The 20,550-nt window shown below is 39.8% G+C and overlaps 1 protein-coding gene across 1 annotated transcript in view; it reads left to right on the forward strand.

The window, feature by feature from the left end:
* Positions 1-13,816: 13,816 nt before the first annotated feature.
* The window catches only part of LOC148321038 (neurexophilin-1), a 30,984-nt gene continuing 24,250 nt past the window's right edge, over positions 13,817-20,550 (forward strand). Inside the window, exon 1 of the mRNA XM_088278778.1 lies at positions 13,817-14,205. Within this exon, the coding sequence (XP_088134904.1) occupies positions 14,152-14,205 (54 nt within the window). The 5' untranslated portion in view covers positions 13,817-14,151. The remainder of the gene's footprint in view (positions 14,206-20,550) is intronic.

Genomic DNA, 20,550 nt, shown 5'->3' on the forward strand with positions numbered 1-20,550 from the left:
AGCAATTTGTATTTGCTAGTGTGACAATCTGTATTTGTGGACTTCAATATTGCTTTGAATACATTTGTTTCAAGTTATGTCTTGTTTTTGGGTGTTTTGTCCAGTCTTGCTCGTTAGTCATCAACCTGGTCCCGTTTTCCAATGAGCTCCCGCAGCCACTCGTGTTTTGTCCATGTGTTCCTCATTGTCAGTTTGCTTGTATTTGGTTCCATGGTTTCTTTCACACCTTGTCTGTTTGTTGTTTGCCATGAATCCATGCCCTTTGTTTGTTCCCTTGGGTCTCATATTTGTTAACTTTGTACTTTTTAACTGTTGATAAAAACTACAAGAGGAGGCTGGAGTCCCACCTTGCCAGCAACAGACCACGGGAGGTGTGGCAGGGTCTACGGAGCATCACCAACTTCCGAGGCAGCAGCACGACCTCTGTAGACCCGAGTGCATCGCTGGCAGAGGAGCTTAACTGCCTCTTCGCTCGCTTTGACTCGCCCCAACCGTCACACCCGCACCTCGCCTCAACCCCCCCCCCCCTCACTCACCGTAGAGGAACACGATGTGAGGCGCGCGCTCCTGGCTATTAACCCCAGGAAGCTACTGGACCCGACGGAATACCAGGCAAGGTCTTTAGAGCATGTGCCCGCCAACTGTCACATGTTTTCTGCAGGGTCTTCAACCGCTCCCTGGCTCAAGCAGTCATCCCCTCCTGCTTGAAAACTTCCACCATTATTCCTGTCCCCAAAAAGTCACCCGCAGTCCTCCCGAATGACTACCGTCCTGTTGCTCTCACGCCAGTCATCATGAAGTGCTTCGAGAGGCTGGTTCTCCAGCACATCAGGGACTGCCTTCCTCCCACTCTGGACCCCTACCAGTTTGCATACCGGGCTAACAGACCCACTGAGGACGCCATCGACACTGCTCTGCATGTTGTGCTGGGCCACCTGGAACGACAGCAGAGCTATGCCAGGATGCTCTTTGTGTACTACAGCTCGGCATTCAACACAATCATCCCAGACATCCTCATCTCCAAACTGGACATTCTCGGCCTCCCTGCCCTCACACGCATCTGGATTAAGGACTTTCTGACCAACAGACTCCAGACTGTGTTGCTCGGCCCCTACACGTCCTCCACCCGTACGGTGAGCACTGGTTCCCCTCAAGGATGCGTGCTGAGCCCTCTCCTATATGCCCTCTACACCTATGACTGCAGCCCGGCCCACGGTAACAACACCGTCATCAAGTTTGCTGACGACACGACAGTGGTCGGTCTGATCTCGGAAGGTGACGAGACAGCCTACAGAGAGGAGGTCCAGAGACTGACGGCTTGGTGCGAGGACAACAGACTGCAACTCAACATTGCAAAAACAAAGGAGATCGTCATCGACTTCAGGAGGAACAAGACGGTGCCGCCCCCCCTCTGCATCGAAGGCGTGTGTGTGGAGAGGGTCCACACGTTCAAGTTCCTGGGAGTACAGATCTCCGATGACCTTTCTTGGAGTCACAACACCACAGCAGTGGTAAAGAAGGTCCGTCAGCATCTGCACTTCCTGAGAGTCCTCAGGAAATTCAACCTGGACTGGAAGCTGCTGCTGGCCTTCTACCACTCGTCCATCGAGAGCCTGCTGACGTACTGTGTCTCCACCTGGTACAGCGGCTGCACTGAGGCGGACAGAGTGAGGCTCCAGAGGACGGTCAAAACAGCGCAAAGGATTATTGGCTGCCCTCTCCCCTCACTGTCGGACATCTACACCGCCCGGTGCCTCAGCAGGGCTCTCAATATCGTCAAAGAGATTACCCACCCAAACTCACACCTGTTCGACCTGATGCCCTCTGGCAGGCGCTACAGGTGCATCAAATCAAGGACCAATAGACTGAGAAACTGTTTCTTTCCAAGAGCCATCTCCATTCTAAACTCTCACACACACACACGACCACCCTTACTTTGCAGAACAGCAACGTGATGTGTTTTTATATATCCTATTCAGTATTATTTTCCATTGCACTAACTATTCTCTTATTTATCTAATTAATATATTTATCTGAATTATTGTTATATTGCACTGGAGAGGGGAGCTCTCTAATCTCGTTGCACACTTGAGTACAATGACAATAAAGGGATTTCTGATTCTGATTTTAGTCGGTTCTCTGATGCCTTTGATCACCTTTGTGCTTTGCTTAGAGGCAGCATGTCTCTTGTCAAATACGAAAAGACTGCTGTTACCAAAGCAAAGTGAAAGAGTGCAAAAGGGAACACTTGGCATGTCTTATTCAGGCAAATCGTCATAATCAATTTAAATAATGAAATTATTATATTAATCTATATTGCACTTAAGCCTCGTGAGCCGATATGCGCAAACTCATCCCCTGAACTGCGTGTAACCCAGGAGAAAGATACGCAAACTCGCACACGCACACAACCGACCCCCGACCTCTACACTATGAGGACATCCAGCTGTCCACCGTGCTGCCACATGTAATAATAATAATGATAATAATAATGACAATAACAATAATATTAATAATAATACAAAATTTAAAATAAAACAGCAAAAGGGCAGATGTGAAGAAGACCGCACCTCCTATTACCATGAGGCACACGCGTACAACTCGCTCCGTCATTTTTAACGGATCTCTCTCTCTCTCTCTCTCTCTCTCTCTCTCTCTCTCTCTCTCTCTCGCGCGCGCGCGCGCGCGCGCTAGCTCGCACACACTTCCAGTCCAGTGAGTTGCGCGACGCATTCACAAAAATCGGACACAACACAACTCAGACAAAGACAATTGTCAACACGAGAACAGACAACCCAATTCGTTACAATACTATAAGCGCTGATTTTGTCATGTTCACTTAAGTCTACTTATTTAGACTATGGATAAATCTAATTCTAACATGTCCAGCTCAGTGTGTGGATGGAAAACGACTCAAATGTGAACTAATCTGTTCTGTCGTATTTTATTTGCTCACTAGATGTCAGTAAAAGACTGATTATAAATTTACACGGCTCGTCGGGCAATGCATGTTTATTTGACATTTCCCAATCGGTGTTTTTCGTTAAACCGAAAAAAAATGGCCTGATGAAGATGCTCAACAAAGATCATAGTTTAATAGTTATTTTTTTCACCACAATTTCTACCTCCAGTTCTCTTAAGAATGAAACCGGCCTGAATAAACACCGTGGTTGTGGGTTGTGGTATTTTGACAATTTATTTATTTTGTTGAGTGGATTTTACTCATGAGCAAAACCAACAAATGATACAATGAATAAAAGGCAAATGACAATTAAGAATAAATATAACATTTTGCTCTCTCTCTCTCCCTACCTATTCTACCTAGCTAACTTTTACAGTATCTATATCAGTTTATAACTGCTGATTTTAGTTATCAAAGGTGAAAAAATATCAAAGTTTTCACCTGCTTTTCTTTACATAATTGTTTCACAGTTTTTTTTTCCCCACTAGTTTGGCTAATTTCTTGGGGGGAAAATGTGTTAGGTCGCTGGTTGTGTGGAGGACCGACGAGCAGAGAGGCAGATGGATAGTAGAAAAGGGTGATGGTTTTATTTAACAAAAACTGGAGCAGGTGTTGGCAGTACAGAGAGAGCAGTCCCAGGTCAAAGAAAGGAATCCAAGGGGTTGCAGGGTACAGGGCTGGCAAGCATGGAGCAGGGTATAAATAATCCGGACACAGGGAACAAAGCAAGGACAGGATTCTAAAACATTTGTCGGGTATACAAGGTAAACGGCTGGCTGTACAAACTCGCATGTGAGCGTGATGATCCGGCGCCAAGGTGGAGCCAGGGCCCAGCATGAGTACTGATGATAGTAATTGATTGCACCTGGTCCCAGCCCCACAGTCTCGTCAGCCCTCAAAGACACACACACTCATACACAAAAGGGAGGGACTCAAGGGGCAGGGCCAGGAGCCCTAACAAAATTACATTCTTGAAACTGTGAGGGCCATTTGGCCAAACAGTCTTAGCGTTCTGCACGTCACACACACACACAAACTGTTCGCACATGCGAGTCAGTGCCATCAAAACCCTTTGACGTTGTGTGAGTATTGCATCAGTCTGCACTGAGAGTGGCAAAAAATGTCACCATTTCTATTCACACACACGAAACACCTCCCATCCATTAGGGTAGATCACATAATTCTCTATTTAATTATTCAATCTTTAATTAATTTCATTGATATATTTAGTTGAATTATTGTTATATTGCACTGGAGAGGGGAGCTCTCCAGTCTCGTTGTACACTGAGCACAATAACAAAAAAGGTCATTCTGATTCTGATTCTGATAAAAGGAAAACTATAAACACTCTTGTTGGAGAGGTTTTTTTTTTTTACTAATTCCTTGGGAATTGCATAGTGCACAGTTCATATTTACGAATGTGCAATCATATATATGTATAAATATATATATATATATATATATATATATATATGATTAGTGGTGGGCATAGGTTAATTTTTAAATCTAGATTAATCTCACTCCAATCCTGGAGTTAATCACCTGAAATAATGAAACTTTCTGATGAAAAATAAGTCTTTTACTTTGTTAAACACTGATAAAAAATAGACCAGAGAACAGTCTCTCACACAGGACAATTGTCACAGGAGCATAGAGAAAACATTTTATATTTTTATTTCTGCATTAAATTGAAATAAGTAAATTTATTTTGGCAACATTGTCATTGAAAGTGAAATTGCGTGGATCCCAAGCACGATAAGAAACCTTTGGTACTTTTTGCAAAATAAGCTCTGGAAAGAATTTCACCTTTTGCAATGTGCAGTCGTCCCTTCTTTCTATACTTACTGTACTTGCCCATCTCCTTAACTCCTTATGTTTATCTTTAACACATGCAAGCATTCCCTTATATTCTCACACTCTTTCAGACAAATGCATACACCTCTCAAATACATATTCACATGCACACAGTCAAACCTCCCCCTTATGCAAATAAAAAAAATTAAAAAAATTAATAATAATAATGAAAATTCGATATATATTGATATCAACCAATATGACATTCATGTGTCACGATATAGTTTTCAGCCATATATATATATATATATCCATCCATCCATCATCTATACCACTTGTCCTCACTAGGGTCGCGGGGGTGCTGGAGCCAATCCCAGCTATCTTCGGGCAGTAGGCGGGGGACACCCTGAACTGGTTGCCAGCCAATCGCAGGGCACACAAAGACGAACAACCATCCGCGCTCACACTCATTCCTAGGGGCAATTTAGAGTGTTCAATGCATGTTTTTGGAATGTGGGAGGAAACCGGAGTACCCGGAGGAAACCCACGCAAGCACGGGGAGAACATGCAAACTCCACACAGGATGGCCGGAGCCGGGATCGAACCCACGCCCGATGCTGTCTCTCACTGTGAGGCCATCGTGCTAACCAGTCGGCAACCGTGCCGCCATATATATATATATATATACATATATATATATATATATATATATATATATATATATATATATATATATATATATATATATATATATATATATATATATATTTTTTTTTTTTTTTTTTTTTTTTATATATTAGTGCTGTCAAGCGATTAGATTTTTTACCTAATAGTTACATTTTTTCTACAACAATTTTTTGTGAAGCTTTTAAGCTTTTTACTTCTTTAATTTCTTGTAATTTATGCAAACTCACCAAATACGAAGTGTATTTTAAATCAAAGACTGTTCTAATAGCTTTCTTTGATCCTCGAATACGATCTAAATGGAGTAATCTTTACAGGAATTATTCTTAGAAACAATTCTCAAAACTTATACAGTGCATTTACTTGTAAGCACCACACTCCAGCAGTGTTGGTTTGCAAGGCCCAATGGTAACTTCAGCAGGGTTTTGTTCTAAAACAATGAACATCTATAATGGCACAGTGTTTGAATTTGGCTTTGCAATATATGCTAATTTATTTTGAACTAAAAAAAACTGACAAACTGAGTTAAAGTATTTAATCATGTTTTTTTTTTTTAATTGATCTTGAGTTAACACTTATTTTATTCATACACATATATATATATATATGTATATATATATATATATATATATATATATATAAATATAAATAGGTGGATATATATATGCATGTGTGTGTTAATGTGCGTGCGTGCGTGTGCGTGTACGCGTGTGCGTGTACGTGTACGTGTGTTTTATACGTATAGTGTTATGCTCTTTGTTGCTTTTCTGGTTCAGGCTGGGAGGGGCTTTACTGGAGGACACACACTTATACCGCAATCCTTTTTCAATTAATTGTGTTTAAGAGCCAGCATGCAGATGAATCCTGCTCTCACAGTAGTGCTTCGGCCTACTCAACAGGTTGTACTTGGATGTGTTTGATTGTCTATGCCCCTTTTTGACATAATTTCTGCTTGTCACCAGTGCCACCAGAACTTCTGCTGCAGAGTCCCGATCGCAGCCTTGCCAATCTGGGCAACTCAAATCTCACTTTTTGGACCCTATGGACCTGCCCCCTCGCCTCATCGGTCTTTTCCCTGCTTTAAAGAAACCCACCAACTCAGAGCTTGCTTTGAGTCATTCCCAGACACAGCTCTTGTGCTTAGTCTTTGTCATTAAAACCTACCTCAACTCTCAACCTAGAGCACCATTGAGATGCAAATAAAAATTTTCCGCATTAAATTGTTTTCAGTATCAATATATGTATATATATATATATATATATATATATATTAGGACTGTCAAAATTAAAGCGTGAACTCGAGATTAATCTAAACTTTTTTATCTCGGTTAAATATTTTAACTCCGTTAACGCAGTTTGATTTCCTTCCAAAATAATTTGGGTACTTTGCAAATATTGTACCCTATTAGGTGCCCATCTTTAGCACATCATCTCATGACAAAACACCGTGCTCAAGTTAACACTGGCCCTTGCAAACCAACACTGCTGGATTGTGGTGCTTCCAAGAAAAATGCGTTTAAAGATGTCTCTGTTTACATTCTAGTCAAGAAAGAAAGAATGCTATTAGAACAGTCTTTGAATTAAGTATCCTTCATATTTGGTGATTTTGCATTAATTCCAAGATATTATTCAAGTAAATATCTGTTTAAACCTTCACAAAAAATAATAGTTGAAAAATGTGATTTATATACATATATATATATATATATATATATATATATATATATATATATATATATATATTCAAATGTGTGTGTGTGTGAGACTTTACTTTGCAAGCATGTGGCCACATAATTATGTTTGGATTTTGTTTTCTTCCATTTGTCAATTTCTTGTCCTTTGCTTGTTGAAGTAATGTAATTGCCTTAATCATCAGTGCTCCTAATTAGGATCAGATGGAAACAGAGATTGTGTTTTTTGGTCCTCTCATTTAATCAGCACTTCACCTAATCATGTCTGCCAAGAAAGGAAGTCCTACAGGCTGTTCTAATCAATTAAGGCATGCTGTAAAACCCACTTCAATTGAATGACTTTGCTGCAAACTCAAAGAAAGAACAAACAAAAATGTGATTAAAGATGCTCTGCCAAAATCGTTGCACGCAAAAGGTAACTCCTTGATAAACGCTCTCAACTTCAATTGGTAAACTCTGTTTGGTTTGAAAATATATGCTGCAGGCACGCCGATTCTGACCTCAGCAGACATATCTCATAGCTGTCATCATTCATAAATACGACGTCATGCATCAAACAATTTTAACTCATTGCAGAAATCAATTTATTGGGGTTATGTGATCCCTCTTCCCGCTCCAGTTAAAAGACAAGTAGCAGCTTTTTGGACCAGTTGGAGGCGCTTGAGGGAGGACTGGCTGACTCCAAAGTAAAGTGCATTCCAATAATCGAGCCTAGATGGATTACTGTTTCTACGTGCTGCTGAAAACGAAATGGCTTCACATTAGCCAACTGCCTAAGAACAAAACTGATTTGCCACTCTAATTTAAAATCACTATCCAGTTTAAACCCCAAGTTTGAGTCTGTTGGCTTTGAATAACATGCGGTTGAAAGCAGAAGGGCCACTGGGACCGAACATGATAACTTCTGTCTTAATTTCATTGAAATTCAAGAAATTAAATTAATCCAGATTTTGATTTCCATGCGAAAGGACAAAAGTGGTCTCAAGGAGAGTGCGTCTGACTGTCATCCGCATAGCAATGGCTGGAAATTCCTTGTTTTTGTAGGATGTAACCTAGGGCCATAAGGTACAACGAAAACAGGAAGGGCCCCAAAACAGAACCTTGTGGGACACCAGCTGTTAGAGGGGTAGCGCGGGAGTCAGAGCAACCTAGGGAAACACAAAAAGTCCTGCCAGTCATATAGGATCTAAACCATTTTAGAGCGCTACCACTAATGCCCACCTGGTGCTGTAAATGACCCAGAAGAATACTGTGGTCTACCGTGTCAAAGGCTGCAGTTGGATCACAGTCTCCGGTTTCAAAAGTCAATCTTAACTACATGTGCACTACCTTTTCCAGAATTTTTTAAAATAAAAAACAATCTGGAAGTGGGTCTAAAATTTGACAGGTTTCTTCAGCTGGGTTTACACCACATCATATTGTTAATATTGGTGTCAAACCCACCGGAGTACATTAAAAATTCCTCAGCCTTCACCTTGCCATGATAAACGAGGCAGATTGAAACTTTGATAACCTTTAAGGCAGGCATGAGCAAACTACGGGCCGGGGGGCAGTGGCCCGTTAAACGTTTTAATCCGGCCCGCCGAACTTGAAAAAAATTTAATGAATAAACCTTGGTGATGTTTTATTTTCCAAATACGGTGCTTTTTCAAAGACATCTATATTGTTGTAATGCTTTTGTTCACTTTCATTTAAAATTAAATGTATTTTTTTTCTCAGATGCGGTTTGGTTACCAAAACACTCCATCCATCTGCTCCTGGTCCGGCCCCTGTTTCAAATTTTAGAACCCATTGTGGCCCGCCAATCAAAAGGTTTGCCCACCCCTGCTTTAAGGGATAATAATTAATATAAATATTAATTTATCTTTGTAGATTGTTGAAAGCAACCCCCACGTGTGAATTAGGTTCAAAGAAATGAATTGAGCATTTGTTAAAATTGAAGTGGGCACGTCAACAATAATAGTTTGAAAATGTGTTTTGGGCTTGATAGTCGAGGTAAAATATTTGTGTACTTCATATGTGATGTGGCAAAAAAAATATTTAGGATTATGTCAATGTAGTCGTGCTTTTCTAAAGTATGCTTTTCATTTGTAGATAAGTGCAAGAAAAAAAAGGCACCAAAAACTTCGATAATCACTTTTAGTCCACGAAGTTTAGACAGAAAAAATAACATCCTCAACAGGCCAAATGGGAACTGGAGTTTCTGTAAATCCTTTTTGATGCTGACGCCGGCAGTCATGCTAATTGTGACGAGGAAGCAATTGATACCCAGCAGCTGCATCCGTTGGCCAGCGCGCTACTCAGCCATTCATCTCTGTCAGCCCTCCCACCTTCCGCATCCTCCCGAAAAATGCCGGCTGCTTTGCCTGTGACTGCAGGCTGCTTGGCTTTTTGTTGTCCACACATGGCATTGAAGTGCACCCCATCTGCCCCTTCTGGTCAAGCCCAGTTTGACTCTTATTCCGTTCTGCGGATGCAGAATGACACTTGACATGGCAGCTGGTTGGGCCACAGCCACTCTGCGTCACTGCCTTGCCTGAGGGCTCGCAGCAACATCTGCCCTCACAAGTGGAAATGGAGCGAAGCCAGCCGAACATTTCCGTGCCACCGGACACTAACTCCGCTCAGCTCCGCAATCATCCTCTTTCTTTCAGCTTTATCTTGTCTTATCGCCCCTCCTATTGGAGCCCAAAAGCACGGCATTAGTAACGGGCTACACTGTAATTTTCCAGCCCAGTAATGAATGGGCACCAAAAAGGTATGCTGGGAAAAATCGGCAAATTGGCCTCCTGATTACACTCGACTATTGACAATGTCGTGGCGAAAAGAGGAAGAGAAGCAGGTGTTTGATTGAGAATTAAGACATGTTCTTTCTTTTTTTGTGTGTATTGATTGGCAAGCCTCAGCTGTTGCTTTTGTGAATGGGCCTCTATTATATGACACTGATACAACTCAGTGGCTCAATTCTTCGCATCTGCGCTTCACTGATCTTCTATAGTAGCCCTGAAACGCAATGAGACTCGTGCTTCCCTTCAGACTCTCAACACAAATGGTGAACACATTCCAAAGCAAAATACTACATTTTATTCACTCTTTTATTATACATGTGAACACTATCACGGACTAGTCACTTCATCGTGAAAAGAAGTACACTTTGCAGTCTAAATAAACTTCTGTGTCGGTCTGTTACAGTCACTAAGGCAATATTTAATAAGATCTAATCAAAATGTTGGGTTTTATAAAAATGGTTATGCAGGCTATCATTGAGTAGTGCAGTGCCAAATTTTTAAATATTTCTAATATTACCTTTTTAGGAATGTATGAGGGATAAAGCTATTTGTACAGCTTTGGTCGCAAATCTTATTTGATTGTATATGGATGCAAAACACGACCAACTCGCCAAAGTTGTATACAGTTGATAAAACATTGTTTCATCATTCAAAAACTTTAACTTGAAATGCAATGAATCACTTTTGATGATTCTTGTACATCTGCATAAAAGTTGAGGCATTACCAAAATTGACAACATCTGGAAATTAGTTCCACAGTGACGCCAATATAACTGTCAATCAAAGCTAAAGAACGATGTACTATAATAACTGTATTACACAGTATATATGAATTTATAATGAATGTATGTACATTATACTAGTAATAAAATAATAATAAATACTGAAAAAAAAAATTACTAAAAAAATTAAATTAAAATTTTAGTCAAGTACAACAAAATCAATCCCCTTGAGGGATTATAATAAGTGTTATTCAAGTCAAGCATTTGATTAATCTCACAGGAAGAGAATCATCTTCGATACGTAGTTGGGCCATCTCTGTGTCAGGTGTGCATGTTTTGTTTGTGTGCATGCTAGGTAGAAAATGTTAGTCATGCACCATGTGTGAACTGTGTTCGATATATGATGTATGACTACTTTATAAATGAGATTAACTGACGACCAGTCCAAGGTATCCTCTGGGATAGGCTTCAGGTCAACATCACTGGTGACCCAGAACAGAGGAGGCCGTAAAACAAGGATTGGTGAATGTATTTTGAAATGATTGCAAATTTCTTAAATTTCCAGCACATTTCTATGAATGACCTGTATAAGTTTACTAAAGGCACCATAACTTAAAAACAGAGGTCACCATACCTCGTCCTCGAGTGCTGCCATCTTGCTTGTTTTAGATGTTTCTGAAGAATCCTGATAACGAGACATCTAATCCTGAACATTTGAAATCAGATGTTTTGGAGGAGTGAGACATCATAAACAGTCAGAACGACGGCCCTTGATCGACCGGAGATGGCTTGACTTCCCACATTTTAGAGAGGAAATCCAATCAAAGATTGCTGTGGATGTTTAGTAGGGGGTGTGCATCTCTCCAATGGAAGACTTGTCGATACTTATACAATACAATACAATACAAAACAATACAATACATCCATCCATCCATTATCTGTACCGCTTGTCCTCACAAGAGTCGCAGGGGGTGCTGGAGCCTACCCCAGCTGCCTTTGGGTACTAGGCGGGGTACACCCTGAACTGGTTGCCAGCCAATCTCAGGGCACACATGGACAAACAACCATCCACACTCACACTCATACCTAGAGACAAACCCACGACCTATGCACTTTGAGGCCATCGTGCTAACCAGTCATCCACCGTGCTGCCCAATACTTTTCAATAATACAATAAAACTTTATTTATAGTGCATTTCCTTCTATAGCTCGAGTGCGATACCATTCAAGGACGGATATGTGGTTTTGTCATTTTACTATATATATATATATATATATATATTTACATGGTTCATTTTGATGCCTGTGTTAAAACTCTCAACTTGCTATGAATTGAATTGCATACTTTAAATTAATGGTGGCACATCAGCCCCTGAAATGTAGCCTATATTGTCCTTCATTGCAGCCCCTCAATGGAAGTAAGCCAACCCCTTGTGATTTATCCCCCCCTTGTTCAGGCTCTACATGTCATGCTGTGCCTGTGAAGGCTATCTGGACCATTCAGCGCAGGATCCCATCAGCCAGGCTGACTGAGTTATGACCAAAATACAAGAGCACTTCAAGCGTTGTAGCAATAAGGCTGTGAGGGGATTTATTAAAGTCCGCTTCTGTCTTGTTTTTTTTTTTTTCTCTGCTCCTCTTGCCACACTCTCTGTTCTGTGACAAAACGGATGCTATCTATCCCCAACCTAGGGACACACAGTCGGCAATAGAGCAAACTTTACTCACCTTGTCTTGCTTCTGCTCTCAGGGTGGGCTGATGAATGGGAGACAAAAAGCATTCACCAGCATGAACACGTACTGTACGGGGCGGGCAAACCGGTCCTCTGTAAAGGTGCTGTCCTTACACGATGCACCTCGAGTAACAGATCAAAAAGAGTGGCGCTTAATGTAGCAAATATGTAATAACATAATTAGACACTGCTTGCAAATGCATGTAAAGACACTTTATCATTCATATAATCATTAATATTGTCATTGTTGTTGTTATATATTCGAAATACTGTGTAATTATATCAACAATCCGCCATTGAGTAATTTTTCTCATGAATGTTGCATTTTAAATTTCGCTCAAGTTACTTTATGCTATATATTGATGACCTGCCCTTAAAACCTAAGAGATAGTTTTAATAATCAGTCCCTTAAAGTCAGGTAAGAATCGACTGAATCTGTAACAAATTATCCACACTTGTGTGTGATTGAATTGAACACGTATAGCGCCAAGCCGCAAATTAAGTTATCCAAAAATATTTGAAATATATGCTTGTGCACTATACGCAGAATTCCAATCATCGACCAATCACATTAATCCTAATAAATAAATGGAAAGCTGGGTTTCCTATGTAATGCATGTGCGTGCTCATCGTTGGTGCGTTGAATGAAAATAATGCAAAACGCGCTATTTGAAAATGTCCACCTTTATACATACATATACTAAATAGTGATTTTTCCTTCAATAAAAAAAATGAGACTGTGGCATTGTCAATTATGTTTGTGTATTGACACACTTCATGGAGTTAGCTGATTGACAATCCAATTACTGAACATCTCTGCTTCATCAACATTGATTGAAGTTGCCGCAGTACATAATAAGCAGGTTGGGGAAATTGTTTATTGATAGTGAAAATGTGTTTGTTCAGACATAACTTGTTTCATTCACCTATTTTGTTAGCCCAAAATGTGTCTTTTGAATCAGTTAATAAGTGTTCCTCTTTGGAACAGGGGTGTAGTTGCTGTACTCAATTACTTTTATTACTGGAAGTCTTAACTATACAAACTGTGAAAGTATTTTCAGTGTTGTGGCATGCAAGCATCCACAAAGATCAAATGTGAAGAACTCCTGCAATGCATACTCAAGAAATGACCAATCAAATGCATAATTATTCAAAATGCTTCAATTATATTGCACAGGATTACGTCTGGGTTTATTTCCCCTTTTCAATAAAAGTGATCAAGTTTTATTTTACAAAGCAAACACCCTGTCAACGTCTTCTTCTGACTTTTGACGAAATCTGTTTGCATTTGATTTCTCTTTGCCCCTTCACGCCCTCCCCTTTTCCCTCCCCACTCGACCCCCCCCCCCCCCCCCACACCCTTGAGTGAGAAACTCTCCGATTGTGTTGAAGGCGCGCGATATAAAGCGCAAAGCTCCCTTGTGTCGCCTCCACATCACCGGCAGCCAGACAATCAGAAGCCGAACCTGCACCCGACTATGACCACCGCGCTCTCTCTTTTTTTTTTACACCTGGATTAACACTCCAATAACTGTTTGCAGCGCCAAGAGTTGGTATTTTTTTTAAGCACACCGCCTGCTGCTCCGCTTTGCACCCATCCTCACTCGCCTCTTGCATCCCTTCAAGCACAACCTGCGGTCATGGGTTGCACCGTGTTCTCCTTACCCCGACTGCTTAAGGACTTGACCGTGCAGTGAGGTAGACACCGGGTGGATTTATGGTCCGAGTTGCGAATAGTTTCCGAAGGAAATTTGTGGAAGTTTGAGCTGCTGGAGGATGCAGGGGACGTGTTGGTGCGCCGTGTTCGTCCTCACGCCTGCAATTTACCTGGTGAGTCGGACATTTGCATACTATGTCTTGACCAAACTTTTTTTTTTTTGTGATAGTTATAATTAAATGTTAAATGAGACACTTTCGTTTCATGCTAAAATGGGGGCAGGTGGACTTTATTTTAGTTGTCTCAGTCGGACGCGTTCGCCAAAATAAGAAGCACTTATTGTATTAATTGGATGCGCTTATTTTCACTCCTTTTTTTTTTAAATCTCAGTTATTATTATATACTTTAATTTGATAGTAGTTAGTATTTATTTACTTTTTTAAGAGTGTATGCGCAAAATGCAGTTCCATAAATTGGATCGTATCCACTTATATTCAGTAAAAAGTGGAAGAGGAATAAAATATAACGTAAACTTTTTTCTTTTTTTGGGGGGGGGGATACCGTGGGGGGGGGGGGGGGGGGGCTTACATTACACTCTGATAATAACCGCGATGTCAGGCCGTCTCACGGGGGCGCCATAACAAACCAAATGTTGATGCCGCTTCCCTTTTGTTGCTTTGATGGACAGAAGACACTCGAGAGCAGATTAGACTGGAATCCCACTATTCATTTTTTAATGTTGTTGGCATTTTTTCTTCTTCCAGAATATATCACAGAAACAATAATTAATCATTATAATTCTATTTGGCAGAGTGCAAATCTCCTATTGGAACTTGAACAATTATAGAGAACACTCACAACAAGTTTAATTAAGTGACAATATATGCAAGGTTTTACCTTTTTTTAATTTATTTTTTATTATCAACGATTGAATTTCAAAGTGTTATTGTGATTACTTTCTGTGAATTGTTCTACTGTGCGTTTGTCTTGAGGATTCACAAATTAATGGTTTATTATTATTTTTATTATTTAAATGTAAACAAATAATTTAATTATTGTGTTTTTGGTACATTTTTTTTGCACATTTTTTAATACACCTAATTTTAAACAGACTTTTAAAAAATCTATAAAATAAACATACCGTAAATACATTAATAAACATACAAATACAAATCTGCTACTTTCTATTTGTCCCCTTGTAACATACATGTGTAATTTCTAAATACTACATGCTTCTTTAAATGAATTATCATTTAATAAAATGGGCTAAATCTGATTTTTTGCTCTGCATCGTTTGAAAGCCTCACACGCTTGCCTGTCTTCTTCAAAAGCACAATTTTAGAGAAAAAAAAAATAATTTAGATTTGCTTCTGAGGTTCACATGTTATTTCTGGGCACTCCAAATAACAATAAGAAAAAAATAAGAAGACAATTCCCCCCGACCCCCCAAAAAAATATCCCCAAAAATCCTATTCACCCTGAAATACGTGTAGTTAAAGAAATGTACACACGTGCACAGCCACACCTACACACACTGACAGCACGGAGTCTTTTGTGCTGCACGGGAACAGGCTGCCTTATCCGCAGCAGCAAGGATTAAACCTGAACTTTGATGCTTTTAATTCATGTTAAAGACACTTGTCTTTCCTTAAGCCTCTTGTCCGAGATCCGTACCTTGACCTCGATAACAGCTCAAGCCCAGGTAGACAGCCTGAGCAGTCTGTAAAACAGAGTGGGTCACTCACCTATGAGTTCACTATTAAATTAAGAAGGCTCATTATTCCCGGGCAACCAACTCCTGTCTGGTGTTATCATGAGTTGTTCCATATCACTATTTGTTTACCAATTATCACACAAACCTTTCACACGTTAGTATTTTCTATTCTTTGTCATAATTTCCGATATGAATTGTATCAGTGTTAATTCATTGTTCTTGCGGGGTTGACAAAAGCAATACCATTGTATTAACGCCACTGTTTATTTATTTTGGAATTTTTTTCATTTTCTTTTTCTCATTTAAAATAGAACCTCTTTTCACAACTTACTCATTTACACAATTTTCCGCATCATATTTTCCCATCATCAAATGACTGCCACATCCCCCTGTAAGAATCACAAATACAATACAAATAAACATTTCAACCTTTAGTGCCTCGATCACTTTCCATCGGATGAGTAAGGAACTCAAGCACGTCGGGGGGTCTTTGTTTAGCAACACCCACTGTACCGCTGTCATTGGGCCTGGGGGGGGGGGTGCACAAGTGATGGAAGTTACATTAAATTGCGATTATCAAACAGTGCAAATGTGGCCTGCAGATTCAAGCAGCCACACGCGACCTGAAGAGTGGGGACTCACACATACTGTACTTCGAAAGCACAGTTCATACGGCGTGACACCCCCACCTCAGCCCACCCCACCGCCTCTTTCCACACCTTTTCAGATCAAACAACATAAAGGGTTTTGTGCTTTTCTTATGCTCTTTGTTTACTCTTTTACTGGGAAAAAAAAACTATTCATTGGCTCAGCTGGACACATGTTCATCAACTTAGTTTTCTTTACCCCTACCTTGATGTTGATAAGGAACATTTTGTTTCATGTTTTTTTTCCTAATTTTCCGCTTGCATCGGGGAGTTAATTAGCTGTTTAGGCAGCATGAACTTGGAAAAAAAATTCCACATAATTAAACGGTTTAGCATGAAGCAATTGTATTGGTTTATCTAATTTAATATGGTTAATTTAACTGAATGACTAGGATTAGGTCCAATTTCATTTACTTGGGTTTAAGCAACGTCATTTATTCATTGTTGTAGTTTATTCATATAGGCTTGGTCTAATAAAACCAACCCAGGTAAAATTCACACCTACAGAGTATATACTCAGAGAAAAGCAACACAGGGAGATTCACTCATCAACACTCATCCACCGTGCGGCAAGTAACATTATCACAGAAAACAACACATTTGTCAAGTTCTCTGTGACGTCTCAGCAAAGAACCGGGATTTCCTCGTGTTATTTCAACGTCAATCAATCTGTTAGAAATATGAAGACAACCACGTCTCATTTTAATTCTATTTGATTTATGTTCGCAATTTCACACCTGGTATTATTGATTACTCGTTACATGTGACCAAACTAGGCAGCCAATATAATTCATTTTAGTATATAGGCCTTATTAAGCCTGACTGCTCGAGTGATCCAAGTCAAGTCAAAATAATTTCATTCCACCTGCAGCCTTTGCAGTTTGATTGTCCGCGGCTCAGTTACGTTCCTCTACTCTCTTGCATGCTATCTCTCCATGTAGTGGGTCTTAAAAGAGAGATCATTGGGTGCACCAAAGTCCAAGGAGATCGTGTATGAGGATCGGACTTGATCAGTCCAGTTTAAAATGCCACGGTGCTCTTCAAAAAGGTCATTATTAGTTTTATAGCAGTTGATCTGTTGTTTCTTAATGTCATTCCAAATAGCACAAATCAGATCAAATGCAATGAAGATGACAGCTGTTTGATGAATGTATCCATGACTCTCTTGCATTCATTTAATCATTTAAAAACGCACTCCATGCAGCGAAGCTGGATTGTAACGTGAAACCATTTCTCCATCTGAAATAATGGACTCGTCAATATTAAGACAATAAAACCCGCAGTGTTAATGATGCATGATAAAGGTATAAAACAAATTTAATTTTGTATTTACCTGCTATGCAATAACATGCCATGCAAGTGTAAAAAGAAGCTAAGCAGAACACAACCTAAATTCAAACAACACTGATTCTCAACTTTGATAACTAATAAATTTATGTTGTACTAACCTGCAAGAGACTATTATTTACTCTGTGTCAAATATCATGATGAATAAGAAATTACATTTTTAATTATTTTATTCAAAAGTATTAGAATTGACATACTTTAATGTATGTACCCTACAGTATTATTCACTGAGAAATTAAATAAAGAAAAAAAACAACATGAAGCGGTAATGAAAAACAAAAACCCCCTTGACGGAAGTAATAATGCATGAATCATAATGACAAAATAATCAGGCGAGCGTGTTCCAATTTCACACAAATCACATTATCTGACAATTGCTTTATTGTACTCCCCTTAGCTAGCTCAACGGCTGTGCCACCAAATGTGTTTTTTTTTTTTTTTTTTTTTTTAATTTTGCTTTAAGTTTGCATTTTAGCTAGCAGGCTTTCAAACTTCAGCCCAAATCTATGATCATTTTTTAGAGTTGACACATCAAGGTTGTTGTAGTGCTTTACACCACGTGAACCGTAACCTGTGTGATCTCTGGTCTGTGAGTCCAGGGCCGTCTGATCCGAGAGCTGCCTCCCCAGGGGCGTTCACATCCACCCCGCAAACATCCCAAAACAACATTTGACCTTGGTAGCTTGCTATTAAGCCAATGATAATAGTAGCCTACAGACTGTGGAGATCGGCACTCTAAGATCCTGTGTTCCCTTTTTTTTTTTCATTGCGGGTACGATATTTCACATCCAGATGGGGGGCAAATGAGAAAAATCTGGCTGAGATTTGGATCTCTGAGGGTTGAAATGGAGAGGAATCTCCTTGCAAATATAAGTCAACATAACTGTCTGTGTGGGTGTTTTGTGGGTGTGTGTGGGGAAGCAGCCGGCATCTATGATTAATGACGCAAGCTTCTATTCTCTCATCCGTCCAGATTTTCAATCGTGTTCACAGTTCAGAGGTCAGCGATGGAGCTCGCTTGTTTAAGGGCCCGCCCCCCCCCCAAAAAAAAAAAAAACAAAAAAAAATATCAGCAAACCCAGGTAGAGAGGCTCCAGAAATCCAAGCCCACTCGCTCACTTCCCTTTCCAATCCTTTTATGGCAAAAAAAAAAAAAAGCGTATGGCACCTTGATAACAGCACTTTGAAGCAGTCCAGAGATAGAAGAGTCTCTGAAGGTGGAAAACCATTAGATAACCTTATCCCAACCTTCTTTACATGTCCAGGTACTCAAGTAGCTCGGGTGTCTGCCATATTCGTCGAAAGCTGAAATGATGCAGCACTCTTTTTCAACACTTTTTTTTTTTTTCGAAATGGCAGTCTGGCATCGATGTCTAGAAACATTTTCATTTTATTTTCAGCCATGGAGTCATAAATGAAAATTAGCATTGAATGTGCTTACAAGATCACGATTAGTGAAGTATGAATAGTTGAAATAGACAAAAAGACAAAAAAAGACCATTAATCATGTGTACTAAACATGAGAAAGAACAGAATCGTTATACATAAGGCTGATTTATCAAATGCTGTAACACCAGCAACACTTAAGTTGTTAACGTGACTTCTCGTTATTTTGTACAGACAGAGTGTAATATATTTAAAGTGATGTTTCTAATGGTGTGTTAAATAATTGTGATTTAGAGATACCTTTAGCAACAAATTAGTGCAGTTTGTGCTATATATACTGAATGCAGAGTGAGTGAGATTTAAATGATGCAAATGCACTGAAATTGCTGGTTTTAAAACAAGTCCACACGCCGGATAATAATAATAATAATAATAATAATAATAATAATAATAATAATAATAATAATAATAATAATAATAATAATAATAATAATAATAATAATAATAATAATAATATGCGGGTTGGAATATCATAATATTCAGATTACCAATCTGGGCCTGGAAACAAACATGAACAATAATGCTATTATGCAACTATAGATTTTGCTTCCAATTTTGTGAATGCTGCAAAGTGTCACACTAATGCTGTGCAAAAATGATTTTTGTATATAATTTTTGGAACTGCTGTTTTATTTAATAACCTTCATTAGTATCATTTGGGTCAAGCGAGCAAGGTGCAACCTGTCTTTTGCCAGAAATCAGCAGGGATTTGGTTTACTATGACTATTACAATTCATCCACTGAATGATTTTTATGCTTTTCATGACTAAGTAGTACACATGACATGAAAAATTCTTCCGGTTCATTGTTGGTTATATTTTGCCATTAGCTGTGGAGAGGCACACGGAACGTAACACGAGTTCTGGCACTGACTAAATTCGGCAATCCACGAAGTGGATTTGCACTAGCACAGTGATGGATCGCCCTGCTTTCTAACCTGATGACTGGCTTGGCTGACCAGTGAAAGAGAGCAGGCTGCGATATTGCACTCCCGAGGGGACGATAGGGAAGGCATCGGGAGTGAAGGAGGAAATGTTTTCCTCCACTGCCTTGGCAGCGTTGCTTCTTCCATCGGAATGGTGTCTACTGCTCACCGCGACAGTCAGAGCACCCACTGGTGGGAATTCCAGCCATGTCCGTGATCGTCCCCTTTTGATCTTCCCCTTACTGTTATGTTACAATGACCGGCCATGCGACGCCTGCCACCACACTGCACAGACATACATGGATGACTTTGAGGAAAAAGTCTGAACAAAATAGAAATGATTAACGAGGCCTTTAAAGGGTAATCCAAAACTAAGTTGTGTGTAGTTCCGTTCCGTGTGTACGATGTATTTTGAAAATTGCTTTTCTGCTTTCGAAAA

The sequence above is a fragment of the Idiotropiscis lumnitzeri genome, chromosome 16 (genome assembly GCF_059441095.1).
Source record: "Idiotropiscis lumnitzeri isolate Australia: NSW breed Sydney's pygmy pipehorse chromosome 16, RoL_Ilum_1.0, whole genome shotgun sequence".
Classification (NCBI taxonomy): Eukaryota; Metazoa; Chordata; class Actinopteri; order Syngnathiformes; family Syngnathidae; genus Idiotropiscis; species Idiotropiscis lumnitzeri.